Below are 14248 nucleotides of genomic sequence, written 5' to 3' on the forward strand. Positions count from 1 at the left end.
TCAGGTCTCTAATTGTACCTGTCAGTTTCAGTGTGCCAAAGGTTTTTTTTTTTTCCACCAACCTGTCCATCATTCAGATTGAAGGTTCCATAGACCTGTCCACTTGCCTGTGTACCAGTGTCTCTATATGTCGGCCCATCTCCCAGGGTGCCAGAATCCACAATCCAGTGTTTTCTCTATCCACCCACTCACCATCCGGGGTGCTAGTATTCCAAAACGTAACCGCTATATTGGGTGCAGCGTTTTTATATCCCCCTGTCTACTACAGCGTGAGAGTGATTTGGGGAGCCTGCCCACCCACCTATGGGTCAGCACCAGAAGCCGGATACAGCAGCAGGCTTGAGTGCCTTGTTCAGCCTTTCCACTCATCTTCGACCTAGGCGAGAGCTCCATCCAATACTGCACCATGAGGTGGCCCGCCAACAGCAGCCGCATTCAGTGCCAGGATTCAGGATCAATGAGCATGCCCACTATCCAGGGGGCTAGCGTTTCTCCTGACCAGAAGCTGGCTACCGTAACAGGTATGTGTTGCCCTGCTCACGACCCACCGAGTCAAACGTACTACCTCACCTGACTGGTCAGGTAGCTCCTTCATCTTCGACTGAGGCGAGGACTGTGGTCTCCTGGTACGGCAGCAACTGTCACATTCAGTGCCAGTATTCAGGACCGATGATCCTGTCCGCTATCCAAAGGGCTAGCGTTCTCCAGACCAGAAGCTGGATACCGTAGCAGGTAGGTGTTGCCCTGCTCGCGACCCAGTGAGTCAAACGTACTACCTCACCTGGCGGGTCAGGTATCTCCTCCTTCTTCTTAGACTGAGGCGAGGACTGTGGTCTCCATGGATCCCTAACGTGGTACGGCAGCAACTGTCATTAGGTTGCTCCCCAGTGATCCGGGGGTTTTCCCCTACTTCAGACCATTCATTCTGGTAAACAGAAGGTAAGCCAGGATCCCCTGGCCAGTTCATTGTCTTCTCTTTCTGCAGCAATTATTTACTCACTTCTCAACGATCTGCAGCCATCTCCTACCTCACACCATACGTGTAGTGTGATCTTGAGGTAAGGCAACACGCGATCTTCTGACTGGAGAGTCGTGCGATTCACTCCCTGCAGCAACCACGGACCCCATGATGCAGCACAGCAGCAGCAGCTCTCATTTGGTCGCTTCCCAGTGGCCCGGGACCTTTTCCTACCTCGCACCATTCATCTAAGGTAGCCACAAGGTAGGGTTTTTCTCTCTTAACCGTACGCTGGCTGCATCGCTTCTTGAAGCAGCAGTCATTTTGGTTTTTCAAATGTGGTTAGCAGGGTGCAGCTCTGTCTGCCAACCAGTATGTTGCCCGTTTTACTTCCTGCCACCTTTCCCGGGTGGTTCGTAGTACTTCTCGTATCTGCCTATTTTTTGGCCTAGAACAGACTTGACCGCACCCTACACTAGGGTTCCGGCCAGGCACTGAAGATGTTTAAAACCATATATCGTTACTTACGTTTTCTCTCTTTCAGACAGAGATCAGACCTTCTCAGTTCCTTCACAGTCAACATATGAAGTTCAGAACCAGACACGATCGTTTAAACAGTACTGAGTCCACGGAGGACCAGCTTCACCAAGGTACTTATACTATCCTGTCGGCCCAGTCATTGGGCTCTCTCTTCCGGACAAACTGTAAGGTTTCATATATTGTCTGTCTACTTTCCGCAGCAGAATTCTTCACGGAGTCCTAAATGCTCAGGCCACTGGGGGTTTCCATCCGAGCACTCAACACTACAGCGAGAGGTCCCCGTCTGATCTGCCAATCTCCGCTAACACCTAGACAGGACCTACTTCCGTTTCTGACCAAGAGGGGTCTTCTTTTCCCCTGTCCCGGGTCTACCTCATTTTCCCCCTCTCCTAGTCATTCTGGATATCTCTTGGAGATATGCTAGATCTCTCCGAAGTCCCGGCCATACCAAATCCTGCGACCACTCGCCACCGCTTGGTCTCTGACGCTTGTGTATTCCTGCACTTTTCAATCAGAGTTCCTGCCAGACCATTAAAACTCACAAATTGATTTTTTACTCATTCTTCCGTCACTCCTCCGTTTTGTCCTTGGCACCTTCCAAGGATAGGCGTCACTCCTCTGGTCGACTAGCACGTAGGCCGGTCACATAGTCCGGGCCCTTCTTTGAGTCTCCACTGAAGTGGTTCCTCTTTCTCCCTTTACAGGTCATACTTCACTAGAGCCCTCCCCCATAGGGGGTTCTCCTTCCAGTAATTCACTTCAATGGTCATCTAGTACCCGATTCCAAAGTTCGAGTTTTCCCAGTCACGCTATTGTAGTTGCCCGGACTCCCTTCTCCTGTCTGTCCGGTCATTGTGAAGATTGATTATTGGATTCCCTTGGCTCCTTCACCTTGTCTTTTTTCTCCAGACTTCTCAAGTCCTCTGGACCGTTTCTATACGCAGGGGATTTATCTCCCGTGTCATTTTCCCGCCTGCAGGCTATTTCGTCCACTAGGGACAGATCACTCCCCTCAGGTACTGTGTAATAAATAGGTCGAGTTCCCCTAGGGCGGAATCCACTTACATTCTTTTCAAGTATCTCGACTCCCCTGCATCATTTTGGGCAGTCGGTTTTCCCTTTTATTTGTCCTGAGGCAGTAAAGGGCCAAGGCTCCGTTGGCCTCCGCTTACCTGGCACCTACCTCTACCAGGTGCCCTAGTTCTTCGCTCATTCTCCACTCTCAAACGTGGTACCAGGTCCTGTCGGGTTTTTCTCTCCTAGTCCGACCTATTGCTGTCAGTCGCCCTAGCTCCTTAACTTTCTTAGCTACCGGCCTCAGAGGATGCAGTTTTTCTCTGATCATCCTATTTCCCAGCACATGCATGTTACACTAGTTCTTAGTACTCCCTAAGTACTCTAACTCTTCTTCTGTACTTCGGCCCCTAGCCAGATAGGGGTTCCCTACGGGGTCTAGGACTAGGTTCCGGTTACAGAACCTTGTCTCTGCTAATCCGGTTTTCGGGTCTTTCTCTTCCCACCCTTGGGGACTGCTTTAGGACGTCCCATGGTTTCCTGTGTCCCCCAATGAAGCGATAGAGAAAAGTAGATTTTGGGTACTCACCGTAAAATCTCTTTCTTGGAGCCTTCATTGGGGGACACAGCACCCGCCCTTTTCTAAGACTTCAATGTATCCGGAATGTTCTGGATTTCAAGCTTCTCCTCGTACTGCTTTTACACAAACTGATCTCCTCAGCTCCGGTCAGTGGGTGTATACTGCGGGGGAGGAGCCAACTTTCTTATTTGCATAGTGTCACCTCCTAGTCCCAGCAGCATACACCCATGGTTTCCTGTGTCCCCCAATGAAGGCTCCAAGAAAGAGATTTTACGGTGAGTACCCAAAATCTACTTTTTCCTCTTCTAGTAGGATATTCATAAACCTTAATGATGATGCTATGGATTCCTCTTCCCATTTCGCTACTAAACCATCGTACCTTGATCTATTTGCAGGGACAATAGTGATTCTTAAACCCCTAGGGACGATCTTCTGTCTATTATAATTGTCTATGTACCTCCCACCACGATTTTATATTTTCCTTGTATGCCACTGTCAGATCAGCAAAAATATTTCTCAGTGAAGGACTCTGTGACAGGTTGGTGCTTATGGAGGAATCTGAAAAAGCTTCCCTAGAATCATCTAGCCATTAATCAACATTCAAAGAGCCAGAGAGGAAACCAGACATATCTTAAATTGTCCAAAAAAACATACAAAAATTGGTATCAGGGGTGATTGCCAGAAAAAAACAAAAGAAAACCCCCTAAAAATTCAATTTTATTATTTTTGTATTAAAAAGCAGATAATTCCCAAACAAACAAAAAACAATTACTGGGGACAAAAACAGTGCTTGAGTGCAAACAGGGCGTCAAAAACATAACCTCATCGAACCCCCCCATATGTCAGTGCTAAGATGACAGCAGCCATGATATGTCGGTGGGAGTAGAGGTAAAAAAAATCTGCATTTTGTTGCACTCCAGGATTTTGAGTTACTTAAATTTTGGCAAACCTCAGTCTAGATTTTTTTATGTCTCCGTGTCAGCAGTTGGGTCCTCCTGGGTCTCCTACCATAGCGTTTGATTTAATTCAAATGTCAATGTATAGTTCACGCTGACACTGATGCACCCTGAGCCTGCAAGGACAGGTAAATTTAATGGTGTCATTCAAAGCTACAACTAAAACTATAAAAATAAATCCCTCGTATGTCTACGTGGACAGACACAATAAAAAAGGTATGGCACTTCAAAGAAGGGAGGAAAAAAGTACAAAAATAAGCGATATCGGGAAGGGGTTAAAGGGCTAAAACTCAGGCATCTGCATCCATATTTTTGCACTGTGCAGAGTTGTGTAAAAAATGTAACTTTTGTCCTTTTCACGACATCTTAAGGTAGCTTGTCCAAAATGAGCAATACTGGGGATGGGACGTGGATATTCTAATTCAGGAAAAGTGCCAGCATTTCTAACTCTAGAAATGCGCATTTCTAACTCTAGAAATGCTGCTCAGGTTCCTGACTGGTATAGCATTTCAGGCACGGTGCACACTAGAAGTGAATTTGGCGCCCGTACTTTCCTGAGCCCTTCATTTAGATGAATTTGGAACCTCGTACTTTCTTGAGCCCATTATTTAAATGAATTTGGGGCCTCGTACTTCCCTGAGCCCTTCATTTAGATGAATTTGGCACCTCGTACTTCCCTAAGTTTGGGCACCCTGCATGGTTAGTATCTAGCAGAACCCTCTTTGGCAAGTTTCACAGCCTGTAAAAGCTTTTTGTAGCTAGCCAAGAGTTTTTCAATTCTTGTGTAAGGGATTTCCATCAATTGTCCCTTGGAAAAGTGTTCCAGTTAAGTGAGATCCCCGGGTTATCTTGCATGCACTGCTCTTTTGAGCTCTAGCAACAGATTTTCAATGATGTTCAGATCAGGGGACTGTGAGGGCCATTGTAAAACCTTCAGCTTGCACCTTTTGAGGTAGTCTATTGGGGATTTTGACTTGTGTTTAGAATCATTATCCATTTGTAGAAGACATCCTTTTTTCAATTTCAGCTTTTTTACAGATGGTGTTATGTTTGCATCAAATCAAAAATTTGTTTAAATGTAACTGCATCCATTCTTTCATCTACCAGTGAAATGTTCTCTCTGCCACTGGCTGCTACACAATCGCAAAGCATGATTGATCCACCCCCATGCTTAACCCCTTCACGACCTTTGACGGCTCTATCCGTCATGAAGCATGTGGGGTTAAGCCCCGCCCCCTGCCGCCGGCAGGATGCGGCGATCCGTGCACATATCAGCTGGTTTTAACAGCTGACATGTGTGCCTGCATGTTCCGAGTGAAATCGCATTCCACCCAGAACATTTAACCCCTTACATCTCGCTGCCAAAGTCTGGCAGTGAGATGTATATGCGTGCGGCCATGATTTTCACTTACCGCCGCCCACACCGGAAGTCACGTGGCCATGATAGCACAGGGTCATGTGATGACGCCTGTAGCTAACATGACTCATTTCCTCTCAATGCTGGAATACAGCTCTGTAGCTGTGATCTGCAGATAGTGCAGAGCGATCGGATTGCTGATTGCTATAGCCCCCTAGGGGGACTAGTAAAATAAAAAAAAAGTAAAAAAAAAAGTTTAAAAAAATAAAAAAAAACAAAAAAACCCTAAAAGTTCAAATCACCCCCCTTTCGCCCTATTGAAAATTAAAGGGTTAAAAATATAAAAAATATACACATATTTGTTATCGCCGCGTTCAGAAACGCCCGATATGTCAAAATATAAGTTCAATTAATCTGATCAGTAAATGGCGTAGCGGCAAAAAAATCCAAACGCCAAAATTATGTTTTTTGGTCGCCGCAAGTTTTGCGCAAAATGCAATAACAGGCGATCAAAACGTAGCATCTGCGCAAAAATGCTAGCATTTGAAACGTCAGATCGAGACGCAAAAAATAAGCCGTCACTGAGCCATAGATCCCGAAAAAATGAGAATGCTACGTGTTTCAGAAAATGGCGTAAAACGTGCGCCACTTTTATTGGACAAACTTGTGATTTTTTTTAACCCCTTAGATACAAGTAAATCTATACGTTTGGTGTCTGCAAACTCGCACCGACCTCGGGCATCACAATGACACAGTGTTACCACATAGTGAATAAAATATCCCAAAAACTATTGTGCGATCACACTTTTTTTGCAGTTTTTTAACACTTGGAATTTTTTTGCTGTTTTCTAGTACACTATATGGTAAAACTTATGGTTTCATTTAAAAGTACAACTCGTCCCGCAAAAAACAAGCCCTCATATGGCAAGATTGACGGAAAAATAAAAAAGTTACGGCTCTCGGAAGAAGGGGAGCAAAAAACGCAAAAACGTAAAGTGCCCCGGGGCTGAAGGGGTTAAAGGTTGTCGACATGTTCTTTTCCTGAAATTTTGTGCCTTTTTTTTTCTCCACACATGCCTATGATCATTGTCCTCAGTTCTATTGACTTCAGTTCTATTTTAACCTTATCAGTCCATAGGACTTGTTTTCAAAATGAATCAGGCTTTTTTAGATGTTCTTTTGCATACTTCTAACTGAATTTTATGGTGAGGATGCAGGAGAAGTTTTCTTCTGATGACTCTTAGGCTATGTGCGCACGTTGCGTCAGAGTACCTGCAGTTTATTCTGCACGTTTTCCTTCCCTTGGTTTTTGACCAAATGGCTTTTGACCATTTTTTTGCGCTAAAAACGCATGCGTTTTTACCGCGTTTTTAGTGCGTTTTTACCGCTTTTTAACTGCGTTTTCACCTGCGTTTCTGCAGATGCGTTTTTTAGATCAAGACACTGAGAAATAAAGTTGAATTAGTCAAAAAGAATGAAAAAAGAGAAAAAAAAGTATAAAATTAACTTTTAATAAAACTATATGGGAAATTATCAATTTTAATGAAAAAATAGTGGTTATGCACATTTTATCAGAAAAATAGGTGAAGTTTCTAATTTTTTAACATTTAAATTTTCGGTTATTGTGTGTGTGTAAAGGAACATTAGAACCCATTAATTTTTGTCCAGAAAAGCATGCGTTTTTGGAGCCAAAAACGCAGTGGAAAAGCAGGTAAAAAGCATGAAAAACGCAGGAATTATGATTTTGGTTGCGTTTTGCCATGTCTCATTGACTCCAATGTTAAGGAAACGCTGCAGAAATGGCAAAAACAACTGACATGCTGCTTCTTTTTCAGCATGGTTTTTGACCACAAATATGCAAATTAAACGCTGCAGAAAAAAAAGCAAAGTGCAGACAGGATTTCTGCTTTTCCCATAGACTTTGCTGGCAATCAAAAATGCATGCGTTTTAGCGCAAAAATGCTGCTGCTAAAAACGCTGCAGAAACGTGGAAAAAAACGCAACGTGCGAACATAGCCTTAGAGGATGGCTATATTTATGTAGGTGTTTTTGAACCCTAGAACACTGTACCACAATTCCAGAGTCTACTAAATCTCTCTGAAGGTCTTTTGCAGTCAAGCGGAGGTTCTGATTTGCCTCTCTAAGGGTGGCTTTACATGCTGCGATATCCGGCCCGATATCGCTAGCCTGACACCCACCCCCATTGTTTGTGCGCGACGGGCATATCGCTGCCTGTCGCGCACAAAATCGCACACCCCCGTCACACATACTTACCTGTCCTTCGACGTCGCTGTGACCGGCGAACCGCCTCCTTTCTAAGGGGGCGGTCCGTTTGGCGTCACAGTGACGTCACTAAGCGGCCGCCCAATGTAAGCGGAGGGGCGGAGATGAGCGGGACGTAACATCCCGCCCACCTCCTTCCTTCCGCATTGTGGCCGGAGGCAGGTAAGGAGATGATCCTCGTTCCTGCGGTGTCACACGTAGCGATGTGTGCTGCCGCAGGGACGAGGATCAACTTCGCCCCAGCGACAGCAGCGATAACTGGCAGTGGACCCCCATGTCAACGAGGAGCGATTTTGGACGCTTTTGCAACGATCCAAAATCGCTCCTAGGAGTCACACGCTACGACATCGCTACAGCGGCCGGATGTGCGTCACAAAATCCGTGACCCCAACGAGATCGCTGTAGCGAAATCGTAGCATGTAAAGCCCGCTTAACAATCCTATGAGCTGTTTTCACTGAAATTTTGCTTGGTCTTCCAGACCTTATCTTAACCTCTACTATTCCTGTTAACTGCCATTTCTTAATTACATTTCCAACTGAGGATAGGGCATCTTGAAAACGCTTTGCTATCGTCTTATGATCTTCTCCTGCTTTGTGGGCTTCTATTATTTTTATTTTCATAGTGTTAGGCAGCTGCTTAGAAGAATCCATGGCTGCTGCTTTTTGGCACAAGGTGAATGGAGCCTGGGTTTTTATAAAGCTGTGAAATTTGCATCAACTGGTCTTTCCTAATGATGATAGTGAACAAGACATAATGCTAACAGGCTAATTAAGGTCTGAAATTTTGGTCAAAGCTATCTGAGCACACATCTCCAATTGTGCCCAAACTTTTTCATCAGCCTGTTTTGCTTTTTGTAATTTTTAAAAGGTAAATATGAAAATATATCTGTATATTTTTACCTAAAGTAGAAAGGAAATGTGTCATGTTTAACTCTATGCCTTTTAGAAGTGATTTCATCTTTAACTTGCTTAACTGTTCACCATTACTGTAATTTTGACCAGGGGTGCCCAAACTTTTACATGCCACTGTACTTTATCTTGGAAACTAATCAGCAAAGAATCTAAAAATTGTCAGGAAAATAATATGCGGACACTTCTTTTAAGTGTCGTTCTTACTTTTAATCCTTCTTTTTTTTTTTACCAATGAAACTGCATTATTGGAATAATTACTTTTACACAACCTTTTATTGTCTTTTTATAGACCAGAATACAAAACACGATTTATCCATGAAACCAGCCACATACAACTCAAATTAAATGCGATATAATAAAGCACGAGGTCAAACAAGGCATTCCTAATGTGACTGTAGCCTAATTCATCTGTAAATATCTGTGAGAGAAGAACCTGCGCCTCTAATTATCTCACAACTGTGTGTTTGTGACTTTCATATTAATGGCCCATCTTATTAGCTCTGCTCACATCCGTTATTAGCTGCATACAAATCAAGCTTTTACTTTTAAATGTTCTTGTGAAAGTCTTCCCGTTTGCCTGTTATTTCCCTAGGTGCTGCTCTGCTTCTCCAGGGACACCTCCGTACTAGAACACTTTGCCTACAACAGTGCTTCTCCACCAAAGTCTTACATTCGAGGTAAATTGCTGCTTCTTCCTCATACCTTACAGAAAATACTTTCAAAATGTTTCCCCAGTGAATGCCAAGAAATAATCTTTTGTTTACGGAGCAAGTAAGAATAGTTTATTTGTGATTGGCACACTTGGTGAATAATTGGCAGGCACTGTGCACACAATGTGTTTTTTAATGCATTTTTTGAGGAATCTGCGTGCCTATCCTAAAGCCAGCAAAGTCTGGGATTTCTGGAGTGCGGTTTGCACGTTGCTTTTTTTTTTTTCTTGCAGATTTTGGTGCAGAAAAGATCTGCAGCATGTCAATTGTTATTTTACTGCTTTTTTTTTTTTTTTAGCCCTTCAAGCCATTGGTTTCACTAAAATTGCATGAAAAAAAACCCCCACCAAAAACTCATGTGCCTTTTTATGCCAGAAGGTGCTGATTTGATGCAGAAAATTTCTGTACCAAATCTGCAGCGTGTGCACATAGGCTTACATATTATTGACTCCGTGCACTGGCGGCACGGTGGCTCAGTGGTTAGCACTTCAGTCTTGCAGCGCTGGGGTCCTGGGTTCAAATCCCACCAAGGACAACATCTGCAAGGAGTTTGTATGTTCTCCCTGTGTTTGCATGGGTTATCTCCGGGTTCTCCGGTTTCCTCCCACACTCCAAAAATATACTGATAGGGAATTTAAATTGTGAGCCCCAATGGGACAGTGTTGCCTTTGTATGTAAAGCGCTCATTTATAACAGTGCTATATAAATGAATATATATTATTATATCATTATTATTATTATAGCTGGGGTCCTGGGTAGGGATGAGCGAACCCTAGGTTCGGGGTTTGGACAAACACTGTCTTTTTTTTTTTTTTTTTTTTTTAAAAAAAGCAGAGTTCAGGTGCTTTATGTATGAACACCCCTCACTCAAGCATCGCTGTGCTCAGCCCAGTGCAACCCACTTGCAGTGTATGATCGGCTCTCACTCGGGGTAACAACAGCATGAGTGGATGTAGTGTGCACCAAACAAAAAAATTATGGAAAACCCCCAACCACCAGCCCCTGGAAGTGACCTGCTCATGGCTGGCTGTATGTGGGCAGAGGCTCAAACTGCCCATTGTAGGTTCGATTCAGCTGCACCCGCCAAACCGAACTTCCACGGGTTCGCTTATCTCTAGTGAAGGGTTCAAATCCTCTGTAAGGAACTTGTATGTTGTCCCTTTTTTTGGGTGAGTTTCCTCCAGGTTCTCCTTTTATTTCCCACACTCCAAAGAGGGAGTTCAGATTGTGAGTTCCAATGGGGACAATGATGATGACAAGCTTCAAAAGGAACCTGAAGACCCACCTCTTCCGACAAGCCTACAACCTGCCATAACCCTCATTCTGATACAGCGCCGCACAATCAGCTCCACCCTCACCTACTGTATCCTCACCATTCCCTTGTAGAGTGTGAGCCCTCACAGGCAGGGACCTCTCTCCTCCTGTACCTGTCTGTGCCTTGTACTGTTTATTATTATTGTACTTGTCCCTACTATGTATACCCCTTTCCCATGTAAAGCGCCATGGAATAAATGGCGCTATAATAATAATAATAAGTAATAATAATAATAATGATGTCTATGGAATTAGTGGTGCTATATAAGCAAGTAAAATAAAGTTATAAAAATGTGAAAAATATTTTGAAAAGTGCTTGTGTGTAGCATGTAAGATATGGTAGGATTGTGGTATTGCACGGATTAATACTGAGAGTAATACCACACTAAAATGACCCCATGGAAATATTAAGAAACGTTGTAATAGATCTTATTATGTGGGGAAGAAGCCATTTTTCTTTGTGACGCTTTTTTTTACCTCCCTCCTCCACTTCTTGAAATGATCATTCACTCCGATAAACTGCAGAGACACAAACATGTTGCTGCTTCTAGTAAGTGTTTCATCTCATCCAAAAGCTAAATTATCAGCTACACTGCTCATTCCTGCTGTATAATGTCCTTCATACTGCATTCACTACATAGAGAAAGGATCTCCTCTTCTTTGTGCGCAGTGTATGGGAGACATTTTAGCAGCTATCCTCCAGCATAACTGACCACTAGAGATGGAGCCCAAAGAGGGGCAACAAGGCAAAAAAATACAGGATACCTGTAACACAAAAAGTGCTCTTCCTCATGTACAAACATAGCAGCTAAATCTGAAAAAAATATTTAAAACTGGACTAATTGGGCGTCATATGAGACGAACTATCGTGCGATGCATCGTCGGGGTCATGGTTTTCGTGACGCACACTCGGCATCGTTTGCGACGTCGTTTCGTGTGACACCTCCGAGTGACGCTGAATCTGTCACAAATCGTGAGTCGTGTATACGTCGATTATTTTTAAAAAATTGTTTATTTTTCATGGCGCTGGTTGTTCATCGTACCCGGGGCAGCACACATCGCTCCGTGTGACACCCCGGGAACGATGAACACAGCTTACCTGCGTCCCGCAGCATCCACCGACTATGCTGAAGGAAGAAGGTGGGCGGGATGTTTACGTCCCGCTCATCTCCGCCCCTCTGCTTCTATTGGCCGGCGGCTGTGTGATGTCGCTGTGACGCCGAACGTCCCTCCCCCTTCAGGAAGAGGATGTTCGCCTCCCACAGCGAGGTCGCTCAGCAGGTAAGTACATGTGACGGCGGTTTAACGACTTTGTGCGACACGGGCAGCGGTTTGCCCGTGACGCACAAACGACGGGGGTGGGTACGATCGCTCGTGCGATCGCACGATAGATCGTACCATGTGACGCCCGCATTAGACTTTAAAGGGAGTCAGTAAGATTATTTTTTTTCCCCCAGATTATTTTTTTTTCCCCATCAAATTGCATATATGAGTGTACAGGTTTTTGAAAGCTAAATCCAACAACACCTTTTATATCTTTTATCTGCTGCTGCATCACTGAGAAATCAGCATTTTACTTCATATGCAAATTAAGTGTTAAGTGCTCTGTGCTCTGGGTGTGACAAAGCACTTCCCGAACCTATGCCTCCCCAGGTTGTTTCTTCGCCTAGCACCAGTTTCTTTTATTTGATGAATAGCTGTGTGACGTCCGACAAGGAAAAACGTCTTTCAGTTCCAATGGCCTAAAAATTAATCAGTCCTTACAGGTGTTACCGTTGATTAGAAAAACATTGTCACCCCAGTCCATGGCCCCTGTGTGATATTGCAGCTAAGCCTCATTCACTTTAACAGAGTTCAGCTGCAAAATCAGGAAAAAACAATGGACTGATGTCAGTGCTTTTAGGAGAAAAGAGCCATATACCCCCTTAAATGATTGACGTGTCTGCCATATACAGTTAAGACTTATTGCTTTGTTAGGCTTTACTCCTTTAGTAATGCATAAGTATGTAGTTTGTGCACGCTCTTTCTGTTTTTTTCTTCTGAACCCGTCCGCTTGCTTCTTTTTTTCAGGAAAGCTTGGCCTAGAAGAGTTTGCGGTCCTCTATCCACCGAATGGTATGTTGTGCTTTGTCTCCCTCTTGTGGTAGACAAGGATATTGCACAAGTAAGATAAACCCAGGATTATTATAGCAAAAAAAAATATACAAAAGATAATTTCTGTAAATACCGTACATTTTTATAATCTTCATTAGGCATTGTTTCCCATGACGGGTGGTTTTACCTTGTGTTTGGTTATGTTGTTGCTGTCTGAATTTAATGTATACTAGTAATAGAGTCCCATTATTTTTCAATAGTTTTTGTAGAAACCTCTACATATTAATGTGTATAGGGGCATCTTAACCATCCCCTGACAGATCATGGTGGGGGACAGAAGGATGCATGTTGGTATATTCTTGCTCTCTGGGGAATAAGCCGCCACCAGAGGATTTTTACAGCAGCTCTGTCTTAGGCCTCTTTCACACGTCCTTGTCTCCGGTACGTGTGAGGTCCGTTTTCACACATACTGGAGACACGGACACATTTATACCCGAGAAAATCAATGGGTTTACGCACATGTGCGTGTTTCCACATGGACCGTGTGGCCATGAGGCGCATACGTGCGTCCGTGTGCTCCACCCATAGCCATGTCAGTTTTTCTCCAGTAGCAGGGTGTCACACGGACCCAACAGATGTGATCCAAGTGACACGTACTGGAGAAGACCATGTTTCTGTGAAATAAAATTAATTTCTATACTCACCTGTTTCCACCTCTGCTGTCTCTGCTGCTGCTGTCACTTGCTTCCGACCCCCACTCATTATGCTCATCGCATATTCACTGCACCGAGAACCGGAAGCTGCAGCACCATGGACAGGTAAGTATAGAAATTCATGCTGTCCGTGTGCTATGTGGATGTCACACGGAAAGCACACTGACAGCACACACTGAACAGACACACGAACGCACCTACACCATGGACCGTACTGTTTTTTCACGGACGTGTGCAAGAGGCCTTAGGGAACACAAACGGAGACTTGGGAGAGATGGCTGTCAGCTGAATTATGTGGCCAATAGCGATCTATTATGTGGAAGTGCTTTAAGGGAACCTGTCACCAGATTTGGGGCTTATAACCTGCGGCCACCACCAGTGGGCTCTTACATGCTAACATGCTGTATATTAGAGCCTAGGCCGCTGTGTAGAACATAAAAATCACTTTATAATACTCACCTAAACGGTCGCTGCGGTGGAGTTGGGCCATATGGGCGTCTCCGTTCTCCAGTGCCGACTCCTCCTCTTTCGGCCATTTTCGTCCTTCTGAAGCCGGGGTGCATGACGTGTCCAACGTCATACACACTCGCCGGTCCCGCGCAGGCGCACTACAATACTTTGGTCTGCCCTGCTCAGTGCAGCCCAAAGTGCGCCTTCACAGGACCTCAATGCCGGCGAGTGTGTATGATGTAGGACGCGTCATGCACCCCGGCTTCAAAAGAAGGATGACAAAGATGGCTGAAGTGGAGGAGCCGGAACCGGAGAACGGAGATGCCCATATGACCCGACTTCACCGCAGCGACCGTTTAGGTAAGTA

The 14248-nt window shown here is 44.5% G+C and overlaps 1 protein-coding gene and 1 long non-coding RNA gene across 2 annotated transcripts in view; one reads left to right on the forward strand and one right to left on the reverse strand.

Annotated features, from left to right (window-relative positions):
• The window catches only part of TBC1D19 (TBC1 domain family member 19), a 261587-nt gene that overhangs the window by 206383 nt on the left and 40956 nt on the right, over positions 1 to 14248 (forward strand). The window contains exons 14-15 of the mRNA XM_075346943.1: positions 9193 to 9277; positions 12695 to 12739. Of these exons, the coding sequence (XP_075203058.1) occupies positions 9193 to 9277; positions 12695 to 12739 (130 nt within the window). The remainder of the gene's footprint in view (positions 1 to 9192; positions 9278 to 12694; positions 12740 to 14248) is intronic.
• Positions 1 to 14248, reverse strand: part of LOC142306455 (uncharacterized) — a 111077-nt gene that overhangs the window by 50672 nt on the left and 46157 nt on the right. The window lies entirely within an intron of this gene.

The sequence above is a fragment of the Anomaloglossus baeobatrachus genome, chromosome 1 (genome assembly GCF_048569485.1).
Source record: "Anomaloglossus baeobatrachus isolate aAnoBae1 chromosome 1, aAnoBae1.hap1, whole genome shotgun sequence".
Lineage (NCBI taxonomy): Eukaryota > Metazoa > Chordata > Amphibia > Anura > Aromobatidae > Anomaloglossus > Anomaloglossus baeobatrachus.